Source organism: Sinocyclocheilus grahami, unplaced genomic scaffold (genome assembly GCF_001515645.1).
Source record: "Sinocyclocheilus grahami isolate Dianchi unplaced genomic scaffold, SAMN03320097.WGS_v1.1 scaffold2352.1, whole genome shotgun sequence".
Classification (NCBI taxonomy): Eukaryota; Metazoa; Chordata; class Actinopteri; order Cypriniformes; family Cyprinidae; genus Sinocyclocheilus; species Sinocyclocheilus grahami.
In genome coordinates this window covers 20,860-39,836 of record NW_015507531.1, presented here as the reverse complement: position 1 = coordinate 39,836, position 18,977 = coordinate 20,860, and the positions used below count along the sequence as shown (strand labels likewise).

Sequence of the window (18,977 nt, the reverse complement as noted above, 5' to 3'; positions counted from 1 at the left end):
CACACACACACACACACACACACACACACACACACTGACTTACTGAGAAATTGATCAAAATGAAGTAAGTTTATGATTAAAACAAGAACAAATATCTGCCAATGGGCTCAGAAAAATCAACTGAATTCAAAAGGTAAACAAGTTTTCATTCCCCACTGACATGTTTGTAGCAGTTACATTTGGTATATCTCTCAGAAAGGTTATTTCCAGATTCTAGGTTTTTAATTGAAAAGTAACAGAGATTTGTTGGAAGTTGTATTTTTGCGTGAATATATTGTCATCTAGTGCAGGCGTCGGCAACCCGCGGCTCTTTCATCCCTCTGCGGCGGCTCCCTGTAGCAGGGGTGTACAACACACGGGGGAGGTGTCCCCCCGACTTTTAATGAAACCTAAACTCTTTCCCATGCACTTTTCCTCGGGCAACTGTGTTCACGTAGAGGTTTTCAAGGGCCAATGTGAATAAATCTAGATTTAAATTAAAAGCGACAATATAGTCACGTCGTTCTGAATACGTTATTCTTATCTAAACGATGTGAACATCAGGGAGCGCTGAACACTCTCATGCGCTGTACGTTTCATTCATACTCGAAGCCGGAGGGTGCTCTCATACAGAAAGTCCAAAACAGACTCATATGATAGAAGCAACTTTTGACGCCAGGAAGTCCCTGATATGGACAAAGGCATCCCGCTGTGGCTGTAGCTAAGCGGAATAACAAGCACAAACCTGCTTACTTACTCAGCTCAACATCGTGATGTCTATCAGCCATCGATGGCACAACCCTATTTTCAAGTCTTTTATATGAATGATACAGTGGTAATTGACATAGCATTAATTACAGTACAGAAGCTATACAATATATTTTCTGCCTTATTCTGTGATAAAAATGGAAAAAAAGTGTTTGTAGTATATAAACTATTACACTGATTATACAATCATAACCATAAATTTCTCATTATTAAAATATATATCAAAAATATTATAGAAGACAAATGATTGGTTATTGTCCAGCAGTGCATTTTATCTCTTAGCCAATTAAAAGTAAGAGTTCAGAAAGTTTTTTTTTTTTTTTTTGTCAATTAGACATACATAAATATTATTAGGCCTATTATTATTATTATTACTACTACATTTGACGTTTCTGTCCCCCTCACTTCTGAAGTGATTGCTACTCCCCATGCCCTGTACCATAACTGAATATAACACTTTAGCTATATGCCGTGTTATCTTTATTTGGGGATCAAATATGTTGTGGCTCCACGTGAATTTTATTAGGTGGGAATGGGGCCAAAATGGCTCTTTTGATGTTGAAGGTTGCAGACCCCTGATCTAGTGTATTGCTTGTGTTTGTGTTTGTTGTTAGCTGCGCTCGTACAGCCGGCACACGCTGAAGCCCGACGCGGAGGACGACGACTGGAGCGAGACGCGGCTCAGGAAGCAGCGCGTGGAGATGGAGAGAAGAGTGAGTGATGCACAAACACATGAACCATTAAACCAGCAGAGCTGAAAACACTGGAGCTTGAGCTGTTGTGTTTGTGTTGCAAACAGCATTATTGTGTCAAAAATGTGTGTGTGTGTGTGTGTGTGTGTACTGGAATTGTAATGTTTCACCCTCGTTTCCTTTCATAAACCTGTTTTACAGTGGGTACAAAAAAGTCTCCATTGCAACCCATTAAAACTGTAATATTTACTGCCAGTGCCATTCAAGCATCAAATCAAGCCGTTCATTCTGTTGGGTTTCAGCACCGTTTTCTCAGGTTTGGCCACTGGAGCAAATACTAGTTTTGGTTTTGTTTTGTTTAATCTGACACTGCACAAAAATTAATAATGCATCAAAATTAATGTTGTTTGTAATCATTGATTTATCCAAGACTAATAATCAAACAAAAGAGTCTGCTTAGTATTGAGTATATGGAAAATAATTCATCTTTCATAAAAACAACAACAGTAGCATTATGTAAACAAATGGGCAAAAAGTGTAAAAATGAATGTATTTCTGGTAGTTCTGATCATGACTGACGTTAGTGAAAACAGACACATTTTTGTCCTCGAAGCACTTCTGTGTGACTTGTGTAGAGTGACTTCTAAAGATTAATGCAGGTTTTCAATGAAAGCGTCTCTGAAGTTCATGATCTGTTCCAGGTGCTGATGAATGAATACCTCATGAACACTGTACGTGTGATTATTTACAGTAGGGATGCTTTACTGACCAGTCTTGCGGTGCTAATGCCTCCACGGTCAGATTGGTACAGTACGAGTGTGTGTGAGTAACGTCTGGCGTCTGCTTCACAGATGAGCCACTTCCTGACGGTTCCTGCGCCTCCAGAGTCTCCTCCAGCGAGAAGAGCGCGCGTCGAGTGCGGTGAGCCTCTCAGATCTGACCAGGGCTCTTCTCTGACTGCAGTGTTTGAGCTGTGAATGCTGACGCTCTCCTGCAGACAGACCCCCGAGCTGAGGACACAGACCCAGCGTGAGCGATCAGCTGCTGGAGGAGCTCGTCCATCAGAGACTCTAACAGCGCTCCTTTGTGTTTCATGCAGTGGAAACCATTAAACTATTGTTTCTAGTGATCTGCATGCGTCGTGAGTGTGTGTGAGATCCTGTCCTCTCTGAGGTCCTGTGATTCTCAAGCCTCTCCTGCGAGCGCTTGTGTTGCTATCTAGACAAAAGAGCTCGTCCAGAGCCGCAGAGAGATTGGCTCTGGATTGGTCTACCGCGTACAGCGCGTGTCGGAAACGAAGCGTCCATTGCCATGACGGAATGACAGCCCAGAGACTTGTCAATACATAGAAAAGATGCTATCGATTGTACCTTACCAATTCGAGCCGGAGTTTGATGATGAAACGGTTGAACTAGCTGATCGACAAGAGACTGATTCGCAAGCACGACTGGGGCAGGACGTTTCTCAGTGGTAAGTGTCAAGTGTTAACAAGTTTGTGGTAATTATAAGACGCGATAAAACTAATTTACTCTCACAGCGTAGGATACAGCATCTTCTCGACATGATGTTAACCACACGGAAATGTTACTGTGTGTGGGCGGGCAAGTTGGCGACGTAGAACGTGGGCAGACATTATACTTTGTGATGCAGAGCCGTAGCAGAATAAGATTCGAATTCCTGGCGACTCGTTTAGGCGATTGCGAGCCGACTCTTTTCTTTGATAGACAATAACTTTATTTATCGTGCACTGTCAGTTTCACAACTTTGCAAATAGTTTATGTTCACATATAGCTACATGACACACTGCATGAAAGGTAATATTCGAAAAGGCATAATAGGGGCACTTTAATAATGAACAGAAACATAATATGTGTATGTATTAATCATATGTGTTGACTTACTTTCTTGAGGGGAATTGGTCACTTAGTGATTGCTGTGTTGCGCGTAAGTAGCTCTGCCTCCGCGCGGTGCTTTTTGGCGAGGGTTTGGGACTCTCGTCAGAGTCGTCGCTATCCTCAAGGTCGGCCATGGCTTTGACGTAACTGCCGCTACGCATCCGTCTACAGGGGATCTCGCCCATGGGCCCGCTTCGGCCCAGAGTCCCCATCCAGTCGCCGGTGGAGGGCATCTGAACAAACATCAGACAGACTGCAGATGCACATTCATGGCCCATCTGATTTCCAGAGCACAAGCTTAAAAATAAAGGTTACAAAATGGGTTTTTTTTCTCAGTGATGCCATTGAAGAACCAATTTTGGTTCCCCAAACAACCTTTCAGTGAAACTTTTCTTAGTGTGAAGAGCATTTAAAAAATCTAGTAGAAAAAAGTCTAGTACAAACATTGTTAAATCAAGACACAAGCAAAACGACACGACAAGACATGACTTCTGAAAACTCTGAGTTTGTGCTTAAATCAAGAAAACATGTCTTCCAGTGGGATCAGAAATATAAACTTAATTCAAATGGAAACATGTTTACATCAGAGAACGAGACTTAATAATATCTTGTCATTTTGCTTCTTATACGTATCTTAAATATCTTCTTATATGTCTTGGTCTAGATATTTGTAATGAAAAACAAGACAAAAAAACATTTTCTTTTGTGTATTCTGTACATGACCTAAACTACTGTACTTGATGGTCATGTCGTGGTCTATTTTTGTGTTCTCATTTCAGATTCAGCCCCTAATAAACATCACATGAAACAAATAAAACACACCATTATAATGTGGGATAAAATGTGTGATATCATGTATGTATATATACGTATGAAAAAGCTATGCAAATTCCAATCAGAGTGGTCAGACTGAAACAGATTTCCAGAAATGTGATTTGAAAAGGATTTCAAACCACGTATGAAAGATGCTTGAAATTTTGCATTGTATTTCATGTGATTCTTTGCTGTTCATACTAAATATCCCATCGGATTAGCACAGATTTGGACTGACAGTTTAAACCAGGCTTAAAGACCCAGACACACTTTAAGCAAAACTGAAAAACAAACTGGTGTGATGTCATTTTGAACAAAACCAGGCCAAAATGAAGTTTTGAAACGGAACAAAATGAACAGCATTTTTGGGTGTTAAAAATGACTTGCCAAAGTGAACTTTCTACAAAATTTAACTTAGGCTGGGAAACACTGGCATTACCATTGGCACATGGCGATTATGTAAAAGGTAGGTGTGGCTTTGACGTGGAAATCTTCTCTGGTTAATTTCTTCTGTTCAGTTTGTCGAGGTGAGGCGCAATTAAAAACATGAACACGCTGGAGAGCTGCTTTACAGTAGAAATTACAGTGCTGGCCAAAATGGTTAGAACACTTGGCATATTTAAGAGGTTTCAGTTGTTTTTGTTGAATTGGCCATTACAATACCCATAAAACTAACTATTGCCGGAACTATGTGCGACGGGAGGAATCTGCTGGAACACTGACGATGATGGACTGGCCCCCTTAAAGCTCGTACCTCAACCCCGTCGAGCAAATTTGGGGCGAGTTGGAAAATACACTGGACAGATCGGTTGTACATTCAAAGGAAAGCCTTTGGCTTGAGTTGCAGAAGGCATGGGATAATATTAGTGTTGATGTTCTCAGGAAATATACTGACACTATGCCAGAGAGATGTGCTGCTGTAATTGCTGCAAAAGGTGGACATACCAAATATTAAAGTTAAAAGTGGATTAAAACGGTACGACTCACTTCATCTGATATTTGTTGTGCTCAGAGAAACCATCTGCATGTTTCATGAACATTATGAAATGAAATCATGTTTTGGAGGCTGTTTTCAGATCTGTCAGGTGTTCTAACAATGTTGGCCACCACTGTAAAGTTCTATTTGAAAGCAACACACACACTGTTTTTTTCATGTTTATTACTGTAAAGCTGCTTTCTTTAAGTCAAACTATTGTATAAAGTGCTACATAAATAAACATGCTGTGACTTTACTGGAGTGCCGAATTGCAGAGCTCGTGCAAACCCCCACAACACTATGACCATGATGCTTTCTTAACTGCTGCTTTCTCACCGCTGTCATTTCTCTTGTGTTTATTTTGTTATTGAGAGTAAAGTGCAAAACACATATTTACATATTTATCTTAACCCATGGGTGGAGTGGCGCTTTTGAGTAAACTTCTTTTTACTTATGAGCGAAGAATGAAAAAGAACTGTGCTGTGAGTATATCAAGGTCTTAAGAGTTTGTCTTAAAACTGCAGTATGCTTTAAGGCCAAAGTATACTTTGGTTTTTACGTGCATGTGAGGGTCTGCGTACAGTGCGTGTGATTCAAATTTCATCACCAGTATAGTACGCGCATACTGTACGTGCACCATCCGGTTTTTGAAACCACGCGCACTTTGTACATGCAGGTCACACATGTGCACTGAATTGATTTTGCACTAATCGGTTGTTCCAAAAGATGGCAACACTGACCCGGGCCCTTGTTTCAGACTAGTAAAAAACTAAACTAAAGAGACAGAACAACAACAAAATGTGACCCTGGACCACAAAACCATTTTTTAAAATTGAGATTTATACATAATCTGAAAGCTGAATTAATATTTCCATTGATGTATGGTTTGTTAGGATAGGACAATATTTGACTGAGATACAACTATTTGAAAATCTGGAATCTGAGGGTGCAAAAATATATAAAAATACTGAGAAAATCGCCTTTAAAGTAGTCCAAGTTCTTAGCAATGCATATTACTAATCAAAAACTAATTAAGGTTTGATATATTTACAGTAGGACATTTACAAAATATCTTCATGGAACATGATCTTTACTTAATATCCTAATGATTTTTGGCATTAAAAAAAAATCTATAATTTTGACCTATGCAATGTATTGTTGGCTATTGCTACAAATATACCCCAGCGACTTAAGACTGGTTTTGTGCTCCAGGGTCACATATAGCAGAAACTGCAACAAAAGTCGTAACTTTGGTTTAAAAGAGTACAAAGACATTTTTATCGGTCAGAAGACAAAATAGCACAGACACAAAGATGAAGCTTTATAAAGTGCATGTGTAGGTCGCCTGCATACGTATACACCTCAAATGGACCATACTGTGCACTGAAGTGAGCTTCCACCACAGCAATACAGTACACAATAACTGAGTTTTATTCATGCACTCACCCTCCCGCGCACCTGCAGGATGTGGCAGCCCAGATCCTGCTGGACAGATTTGGACTTCAGCAGGGTGCGATCCAGCGTGGCCGAGCCCTTCTGGCACACCTGTCTGGAGGGTCCTAACGTAAGCGTGGACCAGGGTCCCCCTTTACCAAAGTTCCCGTCAAACATCGGTCCTCGGCTTCCTATGACCCCCCCACCACCACCACCACCGCCAGGTCCCGGGAGTGCAGGGAGCCCCTGGTGCTTCAGGTCACTGTTACTCTTTGAGGATTTGAGCATGTGCTCGCTCATGGTGCTGTAGCCCTGCATGAAGTACCTGGATGCCACCTGTCCACCCGGCCCCGGTCCAGATCCCACCGCTTGACGACCCAAAGTCATCATGGCCTTTGGGTTCCTATAGTTACTTATATCACTGTCCAAATCATCAGAACTCCAGTATCCAGACATATTGGATCGTGGCCTCCGTTTGGCAGTTCCTTCGCTCTTCGCCCGGTCTTTGCTTTTGCTCCGATGGTTTTTGTCATCGCTGCTCGACGATCTGCTGTTGCGGCCGTTCATGTTTCCCTTGATGGCAGAGTTTTCCAGCGACTGGGATTTAGCGAACAGTTTCTGGACGGAGTGAACTAAGTAGCGTATTTTTCCCGGACTGTCAGTCCGCTGCTGTTGCTGCTGTTTGGTCGTCGTCACCGCAGTGCTTCGATGGAACTGTAACGTGCTGAAGCCGTCCTGTTGACCTGGCAGCTGTTTCTCAAACTGGTCTAAGAGGTTAGGTGGCATCCGGTTCATTTTTCCTGCCCCTAAATGCGAAAAGAGCAGGAGGGTCAAACAGCAAAGATTCAGAATGCGTAAAGCAATGTCATAATTCAGTTAAAATAATTAATTTATCCAGTTGCTATTTGGCCTTTAAAGAATAAATGTAGCAGTATACAGAGCTGTATTTCAAGAAAATGCACATCATTTGTGACCCTGGACCACAAAACCAGTCATAAGGGTAAATTTTTTGAAATTGAGATTTATACATCATCTGAAGGCTGAATAAATAAGCTTTCCATTGATGTATGCTTTGTTAGGATAGGACAATATTTGGCTGAGATACATATTTGAAAATCTGGAATCTGAGGGTGCAAAAAAATCTAAATATTGAGAAAATCGCTTTTAAAGTTGTCCAAATGAAGTCCTTAGCAACTCATACTACTAATCAAACATTAAGTTTTGATATATTTACGGTAGGAAATATACAAAATATCTTCATGGAACATGATCTTTACTTAATATCCTAATGATTTTTGGCATAAAAGAAAAATCGATAATTTTGACCCACACAATGTATTGTTAGCTATTGCTACAAATATACCTGTGCTACTGATGACAGATTTTGTGCTCCAGGGTCACATTTATGCTGTATTTTAAGAAACATAAAAAAGTCTTAAGTGAGACAATAAATAATAACCAGAATATAAAATAACAAGAATATACAGTACATTCTGAAGGTCAAATGACTCATTTTTTTTCCACACATCTCTGATGTTTACTGGCCTTGCATCCATTGCTATGTTTGCTTCATCACTAATTGGGGAGGTCGTGGCCTAATGGTTAGAGAGTCGGACTTGTAACCCCAAGGTTGCATGTTCGAGTCTCAGGTCCGGCAGGGATTGTAGGTGGGGGGAGTGAATAACTCCCAGCTGCCCACAGCTGCGTGTGTGTGTGTTCACTACTCACTGCTGTGTGTGTGTGTGTACTTGGATGGGTTAAATGCAGAGCACAAATTCCAAGTATGGGAGACCCACACGTCCTTTCCATTGCACCTAGAACACTGCGATCAGCACTAATTTCGCAGGTGTTTTCTTTAGCATTACCTGATCTGAATAACTTGCATGCTGAGTGTTAAACAATGCAGACAACATCTACAAATAAAAAGCATTAACATATTTTAAGTGAAATAAAGTAGAATTAAAGCTTTTCAAGTAGTCACATTAGGATACTATTAGACATACTTAAACACTTCATTTGTACTGTAAATATTCAGAAAAAATGATTTAATTAAAAGACAGGAGACAACAACAACTGCTATTCCGTTACAAACCTCCTCTTTATCTATATTATTACACCAGAATCAACATAAGTAGTGCAAATTTCATGCAAAATTGAATGCGGTGCAGAAGATGCGACATACCAGGTTTGACGTCACTCACAAATCAAGTAAAATATTGTGCAAAGTGCAAAGTTTGAAAGCCATAAATTAAATTTGAGAATTAACTTAAATTTGATTCTATTTTATGACTTGCATATGACATGCATGAGTCATATAGATGACTGTAATTTATTTATTTGATTGATTGATTGATTTTTGGAGTTCAACAGACTAGAGCAGAGCAGACATTATATAAACATCTTATGTGTTCCATATTTATGTTTCAGTAAAATATCTAAACATTGTTAAAGATAAAGTTACATAAAAATGTCTCAGATAATACAACTTATTTTGAGAGAATATACACCACCATTCAAAAGTCTGAGGTCAGTAAGATTAAGAAAGAAATAAACACTTTTATTAATTTGATCAAATGTGACGGTAAGTGTCTTTATAATGTTACGAAAGATTTCTATTTATAATAAATGCTGTTCTTTTGAACTTTCTGTTCATCTGTGAATCCTGAAAAATTAAATCTAGCACAGTTTCCACAAAAATATTGATAACATTGATAATAATCAGAAATGTTTCTGGAGCAGCAGATCAGCATATTATACTGATTTCTGAAGATCATGTGACACTGAAGACTGGAGGAATGATGCTGAAAATACAGCTGCACATCACAGAAATACATTACAGTTTAACAGAGATTCACACAGAAAACAGCTGTTTTACATTATAATAATATTTCACAGTTTTTACTGTAATTATTTCTCTTACCGACCCCATCCTTTGACTCCTGCTGTATACTCAGACTAGTATCTGCTTTGGGGAGTGTTGCTGGGCGTGTGTTTTGGGACATGTTAGCTGTATTTCAAAGTAAGTGAGGTGTTGTGTGTTTAGTGTAAAGCCCGAGGCACTGAAGAGACTCCTCTGAGGCTGAAGCATCGCTGTGGAGACTCATTAACTCCATCATCATCATCATCATCATCATCATCACAGGCACAAACACAGGAGCACATCTCCTCTTCTGCTCGGCTCGCACCGCTGCTGGATGATGGCTGTGGACTTCAGTGGATGCTGGAAGCTGTATGAGCAGGAGAACGCAGAGCACTTTCTCAGAGCTGTCTGTGAGTCACATCACAACATTATTCATGCTTTCTCTTCTCAGTGTTTCTCTCTTGTTTTCTGTACAAATATCTCAACATCCTTAAATCAGCATACATTTACTGGAGAAGCCACATGACCATATTACATTAATTATTGTTCAATGTATCAGAATTGAGTGAGAAGAAATATTTGCTAATTTTATTATTAAAAAAAAAAGAAGCAAAAACTCACTTAATTTGAGTGTCTTTTCCAGAAAACAATACTGAACATCTTCAGTCATTGTACATCTCCAGTAAATGTATTTTGGAATACATGGAAAACAAGACAGAAACACTGAGGGAGAACAGCATATTCTGCAGTGTTTCGGTGTCAGTCTTCTGTTTCTCTTGTATTTCTGTGAATGTTCTTCATATAAAGTGATGCACGTGTGTTTTTATGAGCAGCACATCCATGTGTATACTGTATATCAGCGTACAGTCGCTGTAACGCTGCTTTCTCTGTGTTCCAGACGTTCTCTGCCAGAAGCGCGACTCTCGTCCGGAGGAGCAGACGCGTTTAATCAACGACTTTAACTCTATACTCTTTAACCTTTTACAATAAACTACTGAGTAAATATATTTAGAAACCTTGTGATAAAAGTAGGCTAACATTTAACTTCATTGAATAATTTTTTGACACCTATATATATATATACAGTACACCCATACACACCCACACACACCCACACACACCCACACACACCCACACACAACCACATACAACACACGCACACCCACCCACATACCCACATACACACACGCACACACCCACACACGCACACACCCACACACGCACACGAATATACAGTATATATATATATATATGCATACTACAACATACCATCTCTACTGTAAAATCCGTCAATATAATACATTTTCAAACGTAATTTCATAAATACTTACAGATTATAACAATGTCCAGAAATATTATGGTGCAATCTCAATCTCGCAATGTTTTATAACAATGTACTAGATTTTAAGTTTGTATAACAATACCATGCCTAATAAAATATATTGAAACACATTTTGTCATATTGGACAACAACTCTTGATGATGGTGTGCAGCGTGCTTGTTTTGCTGCTGGCTGATGCGTGTACTGTGCTGCAGTACCGGAGCGCGTCTCTCGGCGGCGCTGTGACGCTCGGCGGCTGCTTCAGGCCTCGATGCTGCCGAAGGAAGAGCGACACAGAGCCGCGTGGCGCGAGACAGAGTTCAATCTTCAATCGTTCTTAAAAGTCATTTATAATCAAGTGTAAGAGACTGTAATAATAACTATAATGTCTCGATACATGAGGCCGCCGAACAGCTCTCTGTTCGTCCGCAATATTTCCGACGAGTCCCGGTAAGAAACTTCACAGGCGTTAAGCTGGTGTTTGTAGCGATCGGGTTTGGTCTGTCGGTTATTATACTGCATGTGCTGCAAACACGTGTTTGAAGGGTTTCTTGTGTTTGGCGCGTAAATGTTTGTCGTTATTGTTGTATTATATGTTATTGTTTTGTCCCCAGATCCCGTGCATCTCTACAGTTAGCAGATGTCTCGGCTCGTGGACGCTAGTGCTGTTTGATATATTAATATATGCTGCTTTCAGATGAACCCGCAGCTCATAAAGTGTTCGCGTGCTGAAGTCTGTGCTGCTGCAGTGAGGCTTGTGCTCCTCTAGATGCAGCAGATGTGTTATTACTGGAGTATTCTGGCACAGGGTCTGTGATGATGATGAGCTCATTTACTGAAGCAGCAGGCCATGAATGGAGCACAGCAGTAAATGTTCAAATACTCTAAAATCATTTAGCAACCATATATATATATATATACAAGTTTTCAGTTTAGTCGCCATGTCAATACAATGCCTGAAAGGATTTAAAACAATGCAAAAACTCTGCATTATTGACTCGCTTGTAATATAAGATCATGCATCTCTAAGTAATACAAATATTTTAAACGAATGCTTTCTTCAAGCGAGCTAAACATTGCTGCATTTAAATCCTCCTCCGGAGAGCCTCTGTGTAATTCAGATGTTTGCTTCGATCGAGGGAAGAGACCAAATGCAGTGTTTGTGTTGATCAGCAGTATACCTGTGCAACGAGTTTAACTCGTGCTGAACTCAGAGTACTGCTTTAAAACACCCAGCGCTTCATCTGTGTGTGTGTTTGTGTGTGTTTGTGTGTGTTTGTCTGCTTTAAAGCGACAGCTCACCCAATAATCCAAGTGTGCTGTTCACGTACTCTCCCTCGGCTCATCCGAGATGTTTCTTCAGCTGAACTGTAGAGAAGGTTTTCAGCGGAAACTGTGATCCTTGGTGATTCATTAAATGTAAGTCGACGGCTACCGTCACTTTAAGAGTCCAAAAATCCTACCAGTCCCCGTGACTCCTGACGGTACACGGAGGTCTTACGAAGCCATAGACTGTTCAGCTGAAGAAACACATCCCGGATGAGCCGAGGGAGAGTACGCCAACAGCACACTTAGATTATTGGGTGAGCTGTCGCTTTAAGATGCCGGTAAGTATGTCCTGGGTTGGTTTGGTTAAGATGTTATTTCCCGGTGTTCAGGCCAGAGGACCTGCGCCGAGAGTTCGGCCGATACGGGCCCGTTGCTGATGTCTACGTTCCCCTAGACTTCTATTCTCGCCGGCCCAGAGGATTTGCGTACATTCAATATCCTTTGACTGCGAGTGCAGCGTGTGTGTGTGTGTGTGTGTGTGTGTGTGTGGAGGCTTCTCTCCGCAGGGCTCCAGTCTAACCCTTATTTCTCTGTTGTCGCCCCAGACTGTGTAAAGGCGTCCCCTGGTGGAGCCCGGCACAAAGACACAGTTAAAGAGCCGTGTAGAGTAGGACTAAAAGCCAAGCCGCCTCAAGAAAGAAAGCTGGCTGCTTACAGAGAGGCAGAGTGTGAAAGAAAAGCAAATTAAAGCTCCAAGAGACAAAGAGAGGCATTATGGGGCCGAGACAAGCGGCGTCTGCAGGTTAAAGAGCGTAAAGATGAAGGTAAAGGTAACTCCAGTATCCTCCATGATTCAGGACACAAGCGTTTGTTTGTGAGTGCGGTGAACATGTTCAGTTAGAGCCCTTAACAGCGCAGCACGTTTGAGGACGTCCGGGACGCGGAGGACGCCCTGCACAATCTGGACCAGAAGTGGGTCTGCGGACGGCAGATCGAGATCCAGTTCGCTCAGGGCGACCGCAAGAGTGAGTGCTGATGCCGTCTGAGATGCAAGTGTGTTTCTGGGAACGATTGAGGCTGACCTCTGCTGTGTTTCTCAGCGCCGGGCCAGATGAAGTCCAAGGAGCGTCAGTCGCCTCGCAGCCACTCCCGATACGAGGAGTACGAGCGGCGCAGACGCTCCCGCAGCCGCAGCAGACGCAGGTCACACAGCCCGTCCTACGAGAGGCGGCGCAGACGCTCCCAGAGCCCTAGAGAGTGAGTGAGCAAGCCCTAGAGAGTGAGCGTCACGCCGCAGTCCTGTGGGATCCAGACACTGACCGTGTGCTTCTCCCAGCAGGTCCAGAGGAAGGACACGCAGCAGACGCAGCCGCAGCCGAGAACACGACAGGTAGATCTTTGTTCTCACCGTGAATCCTGAAGCTTGATTCAGGGGGTGGATCTGGAGCTGAACTAACTCTATATAACACCGTTCAGTACACAAGCTTTCTAAGCAGCTGTTGTTAAGTCTGTGTTGTTCTGCCTGACCACAAATCTGAAGTAGCTGCAGCTTTATTGACGAAATCTTTCCATAAACGATGCATGATGGCGTCAGTTAGATCTTTATGCTTCGTTTAGAATGGTGTGCATACGTTATTTCACTGAAACGGTAATATTAAAAGACAGTTGGTACACACCTTATTAATAAAACATACTATCGACAGAAAAGATGAAGACGGAGATGAAAGTTTAATGTTTAAGCAGTTTGCTCCCATAGAAAGACACTTCTAAGAAAGCACTTACAGTGGCTTATGGGTGTACGGTTTATTAATAAAACATTCAGGCAAGCAAATGAGCCCAAAATAGGAACGCATCACGTTTCACATGAAGCATTTTCTTTATTTTCTATGGGTGATAAAATGCTTAAAATATTGCCTTTACGTTTGGATTATATCAGCGTTGTCTTGGCAGTCGATTGTGTTTATGACGAGAGAAATATGCTTTCTGATTGGTTATGAATGCATGACGGAGTGACGGAGAAATCGAGCTTTCTGTTGATTTCTTGAGTAATCGCTCAGCTCTAGTGTAGAGGGATAAAAGGACTGCTATTAGACTGTAAATGTTGAGGTGGTTAGCTGCATAATAACATCCTTTAAATCACTGATGAGCTTTGTTAAAGGGACGGTTCACCCCAAAATTAAAATTCTGTGATAGTTTACGGAGTATGAAAGAAGACTAATTAAGAATGTGTTGAGCAAGCAGCTGCTGGCAGCCATCGACTCCACAGTATGGGAAGATATACTATAGAAGTCAATGAGGTCCAGAAACCGGTCGGACAAACATTCCTCAAAATCTCTTCTTTTGTGTTCAGCTGCCGAGAGAAACTCGTACTCCGTCATCTTTAATGTGACTATCACGCAGTTACTCAGTTAATTCTGTTTTCTTAGAAAAGACAGTGAAAGTAGTCTTCGATGCTTTCACTATTACTGAGCAATCTGGCCTGTTAAAGAACACTGTATTGAACTGAATTTCTTGTTTGTTTAAAGTTATTTCAAGTTACGTTTCTTGCCTTTTTTCTTTGTGGTGGAAAATGTCACTGAATCAGCAGAAGTTGAATCTTTCACACAGAAATCCTGAAAATAAATGAATTTTTGGTAGTTATGACCAGGGGCCCGTTCTTCGTACGTCGTTTATTACATCTGAGATGATCTGATCGCGCTAATCAGGATCTGGCTAATCCGGTTCTTCGAGCGCAGCTGCTGTTGATGATTAGTGTGGCTGGATGGAGTTATCTGAGATAATCGCGTGCTCATGTGTTGGTTTAGAAGGGGCTCTGCATCGATACTCGAGACCACGATCAGCACTGCAGCGATTAGCTGCGGCAAGACATCATATAATTAAAGAAGACGCCTGACGAAAAACTTGACACATTTCTGGACTTTATAAGGAAACCAAGCGAACAAAACTACATCAATGTTATAATAGATAAATTAAATGTGCACGGTATTAATTTAATTTAATTAAATTTTTTTTTTTACATGATTCCTAATTATTTATATTCACGGTTTCTAATATTTGTTCAGGCTTCACATTTTTATTTCAATGTAGCAATTAGCAATTCATTTAATTTTATCTTTGAACAGATTTGTTGCGTGACCGCATTAATGAAAGTGTCTTTAGTATCTGCATCTCCTGCGCTCCAGCAAGCCACTGCTATAATATCTGTCAGCACTCACATTAATGCACGACTCATTATCTGTGTAGCATGTGTGTAAGACTCGAATACAGTTATGAAGTAATTACTTTGATTAATAAATCTCTCAGTGAGTAAAACTGGCTGTCTATAGTATTAAAGACTACACAACTTTATTATATTATCTTTTAATTAATTTTTAAATTATTGTCGCTGGATCAGTAGGGTAGTCTTGTAATAAAGTAGCGGTGGTAGAGGACAGATGCGATCTAATCCTGTTTACATGAAATAAGCCGCTCCCGAGCCGGTTTAAGCTCACGGAGCTGTTGCTATGACGGCAACTCCGGGATGAGCTTCGAAGAACCAACCAATCCAAGATCACGCCAAATCATCAACAATCACATCCAGCTCACTGAGCTAGCCACGCAGGCCCCAGGACTGATGTTGGTTAAAAAATAATAAATACATTTGAAAGAAAAACAACTTTTTTTGACAGACGTTTTGGTCCTCTAAGGACCTCTGTGTGATTTGCCGCATGAATGCAGTTTATGTCTGTATTGTGACTGTGTTGTAATTCTTCTGAGCGGTCATGTGACTCCTGCAGGCACCACCACCGCTCCCGCAGCCGGAGCCCCTCACACTCAAAGAGCAGAGCTCGATCCCGCTCCAGGTCCAGGTCCACCAGCGAGCTCCACGCAGAGACCCAGGACGCTGCTGCGGAAGACAAGACACAGCCCCGCTCACGCTCACGCTCACGCTCCAGGTCCCGCTCGCGCTCTTGGGCCGGACGCAAGTCCAGGGGGCATTAGATCCGGAGGACGACAGGCTGGTTTTTGTTTGGGTTTGGTGGGTTGGGTGCAGAAGGTCCTGCTCCTTTCTCTTAATAAGCAGAGGGAATCAAACTAGCTTGTTTTAGCTCACGTGTCTGTTAAAGTGTTAGCATTGAAGATATCTGTGCGGTTTAGTTTACAAGCGCAGCTGCATTTGCCCAGCTGTGCAGAATGAGAAATGTAAATCGCTTCAATATTTTTGTAAGAGATTTTTGTTTTAGTTGAGCAGTAATGGCCATCCATTTGAACCGGTCTTCCACGAGTGTCTCGGATGGGTTTTATTGTGACATCTGCAGGCCTTTTACATGTAACCTCAGAATTAAATAAATTTCTTGTGCATCAGTATGTTGTCGTGTTGATTTAATTTTCAAATTTCATAATTAGGTCTTGATTTTGAAGGAATTATGCTGATTTAGCACCATTTGTGCTTGTGGTTTTTATTAATGTATAATTATTAATCCAGTTACATGTGTGTTGTCACGCAGCGGTGAGTTCAGCTTTCTGATTGAGTTTCCAAAACTTAAACTTTGCCATTTACACACTTTCATGTCCTTCCTTTTCTGTTCACTCTTCAGAAATAAAGCTTCCCAAAGAGCCGTTCAGTGATCAGTTTGTCTTGGTGTGAAGAACATTTTAATGAATCTAAAGAACCCTTTGCGGTTGGAAATTGGTGCCACAAGTTCTTTAGAGTGTAGGACTGTCACACAAAGGAAGATATTTGGATTTATTTATTTTTTTTAGACAAAAAAATCATACCATGTACTTATATACAATTTTATACAACATGAAAGTCCAGATATAATCTCTTTTGTTCATGTTCTCTACACGAGTGCCCTTTGACACGCGTCTTAAAGCTGGTCACTGACCCTTCAGCATTAGATGATCATCATCGTTTGCGTGGAAGTGAACAGCTGCCTGCGAGCAAAAGTGGCAAATCAATAAACCTGTTCGCACGCCACCGAAATCCATCCCACAATCCACTGCCTCATGGGACTCCTGATTGGTCGAGAGGTGCTGAGGCACCGCCCCCTCGAAACCCCCTGCGCTCTGGCCATCGATTCTTCAATGATGGTTGGCTTGAGGGAAAATCTGAGATTGGATTCTGAGAGCAGTTCATGTATGAAATCGGACATGACTGATTGATCGTTAATCAGGATAATAAGCATAGACAGATGGAGAGCTAGTTACTCATGTGGCTCAGGAGTGTTGGTCACTCTCGGCTGCGGTTGGTGCTTCGGCATGTTGAGGAACAGCAGAACCCCCGTCGCTTCACTTAACAGCTGGACTTCATTAATAATCCATAATTGCTTTGTGAGTTATGTGCTGTGTCTCACTACATCAGGACAGTGAAGACTTGTTTGGTCCAAATGACCTGCAGGCCTTTACAAGCGGCACGGCAACAAATCACATCGATTACTTTGGCCGGGATATAAAGCTAGCAGTGACCTAGATTTCTCAAACCACAGCGTCCGGTCGAATGAAGAACACAGCAGCCTCTTTCAGATAATTGTTAGATGTATCTCGATCATGCCACCAGCATGACCAATGCTTTTTCCTCTTTCAGTGTTTTTATATCTTTTAGAAAAGTGATTATTTCAAATGGTGACTATTGAGCTATTTAGTATTTCTTGTCTGTGAAATTTGCTCTGGATTTGGAGAACTGTATGAATCCTGCTGTCGTCCCATCTGCAGCAGCAGGGATGTCCGTGTGAGGATGGGCGACTGGAACTTTCTGGGAGGGATTCTGGAGGAGGTTCACATCCACTCCACTATGGTGGGGAAGATCTGGCTCACCATCCTCTTCATCTTCCGCATGTTGGTGCTGGGTGTGGCGGCCGAGGACGTGTGGAACGACGAGCAGTCCGACTTCATCTGTAACACGGAGCAGCCCGGCTGCCGCAACGTCTGCTACGACCGCGCCTTCCCCGTCTCCCTGATCCGCTACTGGGTCCTGCAGGTCATCTTCGTGTCCTCGCCCTCGCTGGTCTACATGGGCCACGCCATCTACCAGCTGCGCGCCCTGGAGAAGGAGCGTCACTGCAAGCGTGTGGCTCTCCGGCGCGAGCTGGAGACGATGGAGGCAGAGCTGGCGGAGGCTCGGCGGCGGGTGGAGCGGGAGCTGCGGCAGCTGGAGCAGGGGAAGCTCAACAAGGCTCCGCTCCGGGGCCCGCTGCTGCGCACATACCTGGCACATGTGGTGACCCGCTCCGTGGTGGAGGGGGGCTTCATGACGGGCCAGTACCTGCTGTACGGGCCCAAGCTCCAGCCTCTGTACAAGTGCGAGCGGGAGCCGTGTCCCAACGTGGTGGACTGCTTCGTCTCGAGGCCCACGGAGAAGAGCGTCTTCATGGTGTTCATGCAGGGCATCGCCGCCACCTCGCTGCTCCTGAGCCTGCTGGAGATCCTGCACCTGGCCTACAAGAAACTAAAGAAGGGGCTTCTGGACTACTATCCTCACCTGAAAGACGACCTGGGTGATTATTACGGTGCCAAGAAGAACTCCGTGGTGCATCAGGGGTGCAAAGCCACCATCCCGACGGTGCCCAGTGGATTCGCGCCGCTCCTGGAGAAACAGGGCAACGGACCCACGAACCCCGTGCTCATTAACCCCTCGTCTGCGTTTGTACCCATCCAGGGTGTGTCGGACGTGCAGCGGGAGAACAAGGATGTCATTCACGGTCTGCTGGAGCGCAACAGCAATTCCAACAACCCTTGCAGCGAGACTCGATCCCCTGTCGCGCACACGCGGTTCCCATTGGAGTCGGAGAGCGCAGGCTTCAGCAGCCTCCTGATAACGGACCCGTGCAAGCAGCGGCGAGCCAGTCCGGCCTGGAACTGCAGCACAGTGGTGGAAGGGAACGGCTCGGACAGCGGAGACAGCGGCAGGGCTGACCTGAGGAGAGCCGGCGGGACACACACACCGGACTCTGAGCCCAGCTCTGGCTCTCGGGAACACGGTTCTGTAGAA

General features: G+C 42.9%; 3 protein-coding genes across 7 annotated transcripts in view; all 3 read left to right on the top strand.

Annotated features, from left to right (window-relative positions):
* Positions 1-9,797, top strand: part of slc9a1b (solute carrier family 9 member A1b) — a 33,478-nt gene extending 23,681 nt beyond the window's left edge. For 2 of the 4 annotated variants that reach the window (XM_016261253.1, XM_016261251.1), the window contains exons 10-11: positions 1,362-1,460; positions 2,291-2,655. In XM_016261253.1, coding sequence (XP_016116739.1) covers positions 1,362-1,460; positions 2,291-2,416 — 225 coding nt within the window. In that variant the 3' untranslated portion in view covers positions 2,417-2,655. Of the gene's footprint in view, positions 1-1,361; positions 1,461-2,290; positions 2,656-9,600 lie in introns of those variants that run through there. The other 2 variants (XR_001607737.1, XM_016261252.1) reach the window with 2 other exon arrangements.
* A 1,145-nt stretch (positions 9,798-10,942) lies between these two features.
* Positions 10,943-16,593, top strand: srsf10b (serine and arginine rich splicing factor 10b). Of its 2 annotated transcripts, none has more exons than XM_016261248.1 (6): positions 10,943-11,188; positions 12,397-12,501; positions 12,929-13,032; positions 13,108-13,264; positions 13,344-13,397; positions 15,784-16,593. In XM_016261248.1, exons 1-6 carry the CDS (start codon positions 11,124-11,126, stop codon positions 15,986-15,988), a joined length of 690 nt encoding a protein of 229 aa, XP_016116734.1. In that variant the 5' UTR covers positions 10,943-11,123; the 3' UTR covers positions 15,989-16,593. The 2 variants fall into 2 exon arrangements, with proteins under 2 accessions (XP_016116734.1, XP_016116735.1); XM_016261249.1 differs by having other exon boundaries at positions 10,946-11,188; positions 13,347-13,397; positions 15,784-16,591.
* Positions 16,594-17,236: 643 nt separating this feature from the next.
* The window catches only part of LOC107574815 (gap junction alpha-9 protein-like), a 2,108-nt gene continuing 367 nt past the window's right edge, over positions 17,237-18,977 (top strand). The window contains exons 1-2 of the mRNA XM_016261247.1: positions 17,237-17,611; positions 17,702-18,971. Of these exons, the coding sequence (XP_016116733.1) occupies positions 17,724-18,971 (1,248 nt within the window). The 5' untranslated portion in view covers positions 17,237-17,611; positions 17,702-17,723. The remainder of the gene's footprint in view (positions 17,612-17,701; positions 18,972-18,977) is intronic.

Coding starts and splice junctions, on each gene's coding strand:
- srsf10b (XM_016261248.1), top strand. CDS start 11,124: ATGTCTCGATACATGAGGCCGCCGAACAGCTCTCTGTTCGTCCGCAAT. Junction 12,502..12,928: donor AGAGGATTTGCGTACATTCA/ATATCCTTTGAC, acceptor ACAGCGCAGCAC/GTTTGAGGACGTCCGGGACG. Junction 13,033..13,107: donor CGCTCAGGGCGACCGCAAGA/GTGAGTGCTGAT, acceptor TGTGTTTCTCAG/CGCCGGGCCAGATGAAGTCC.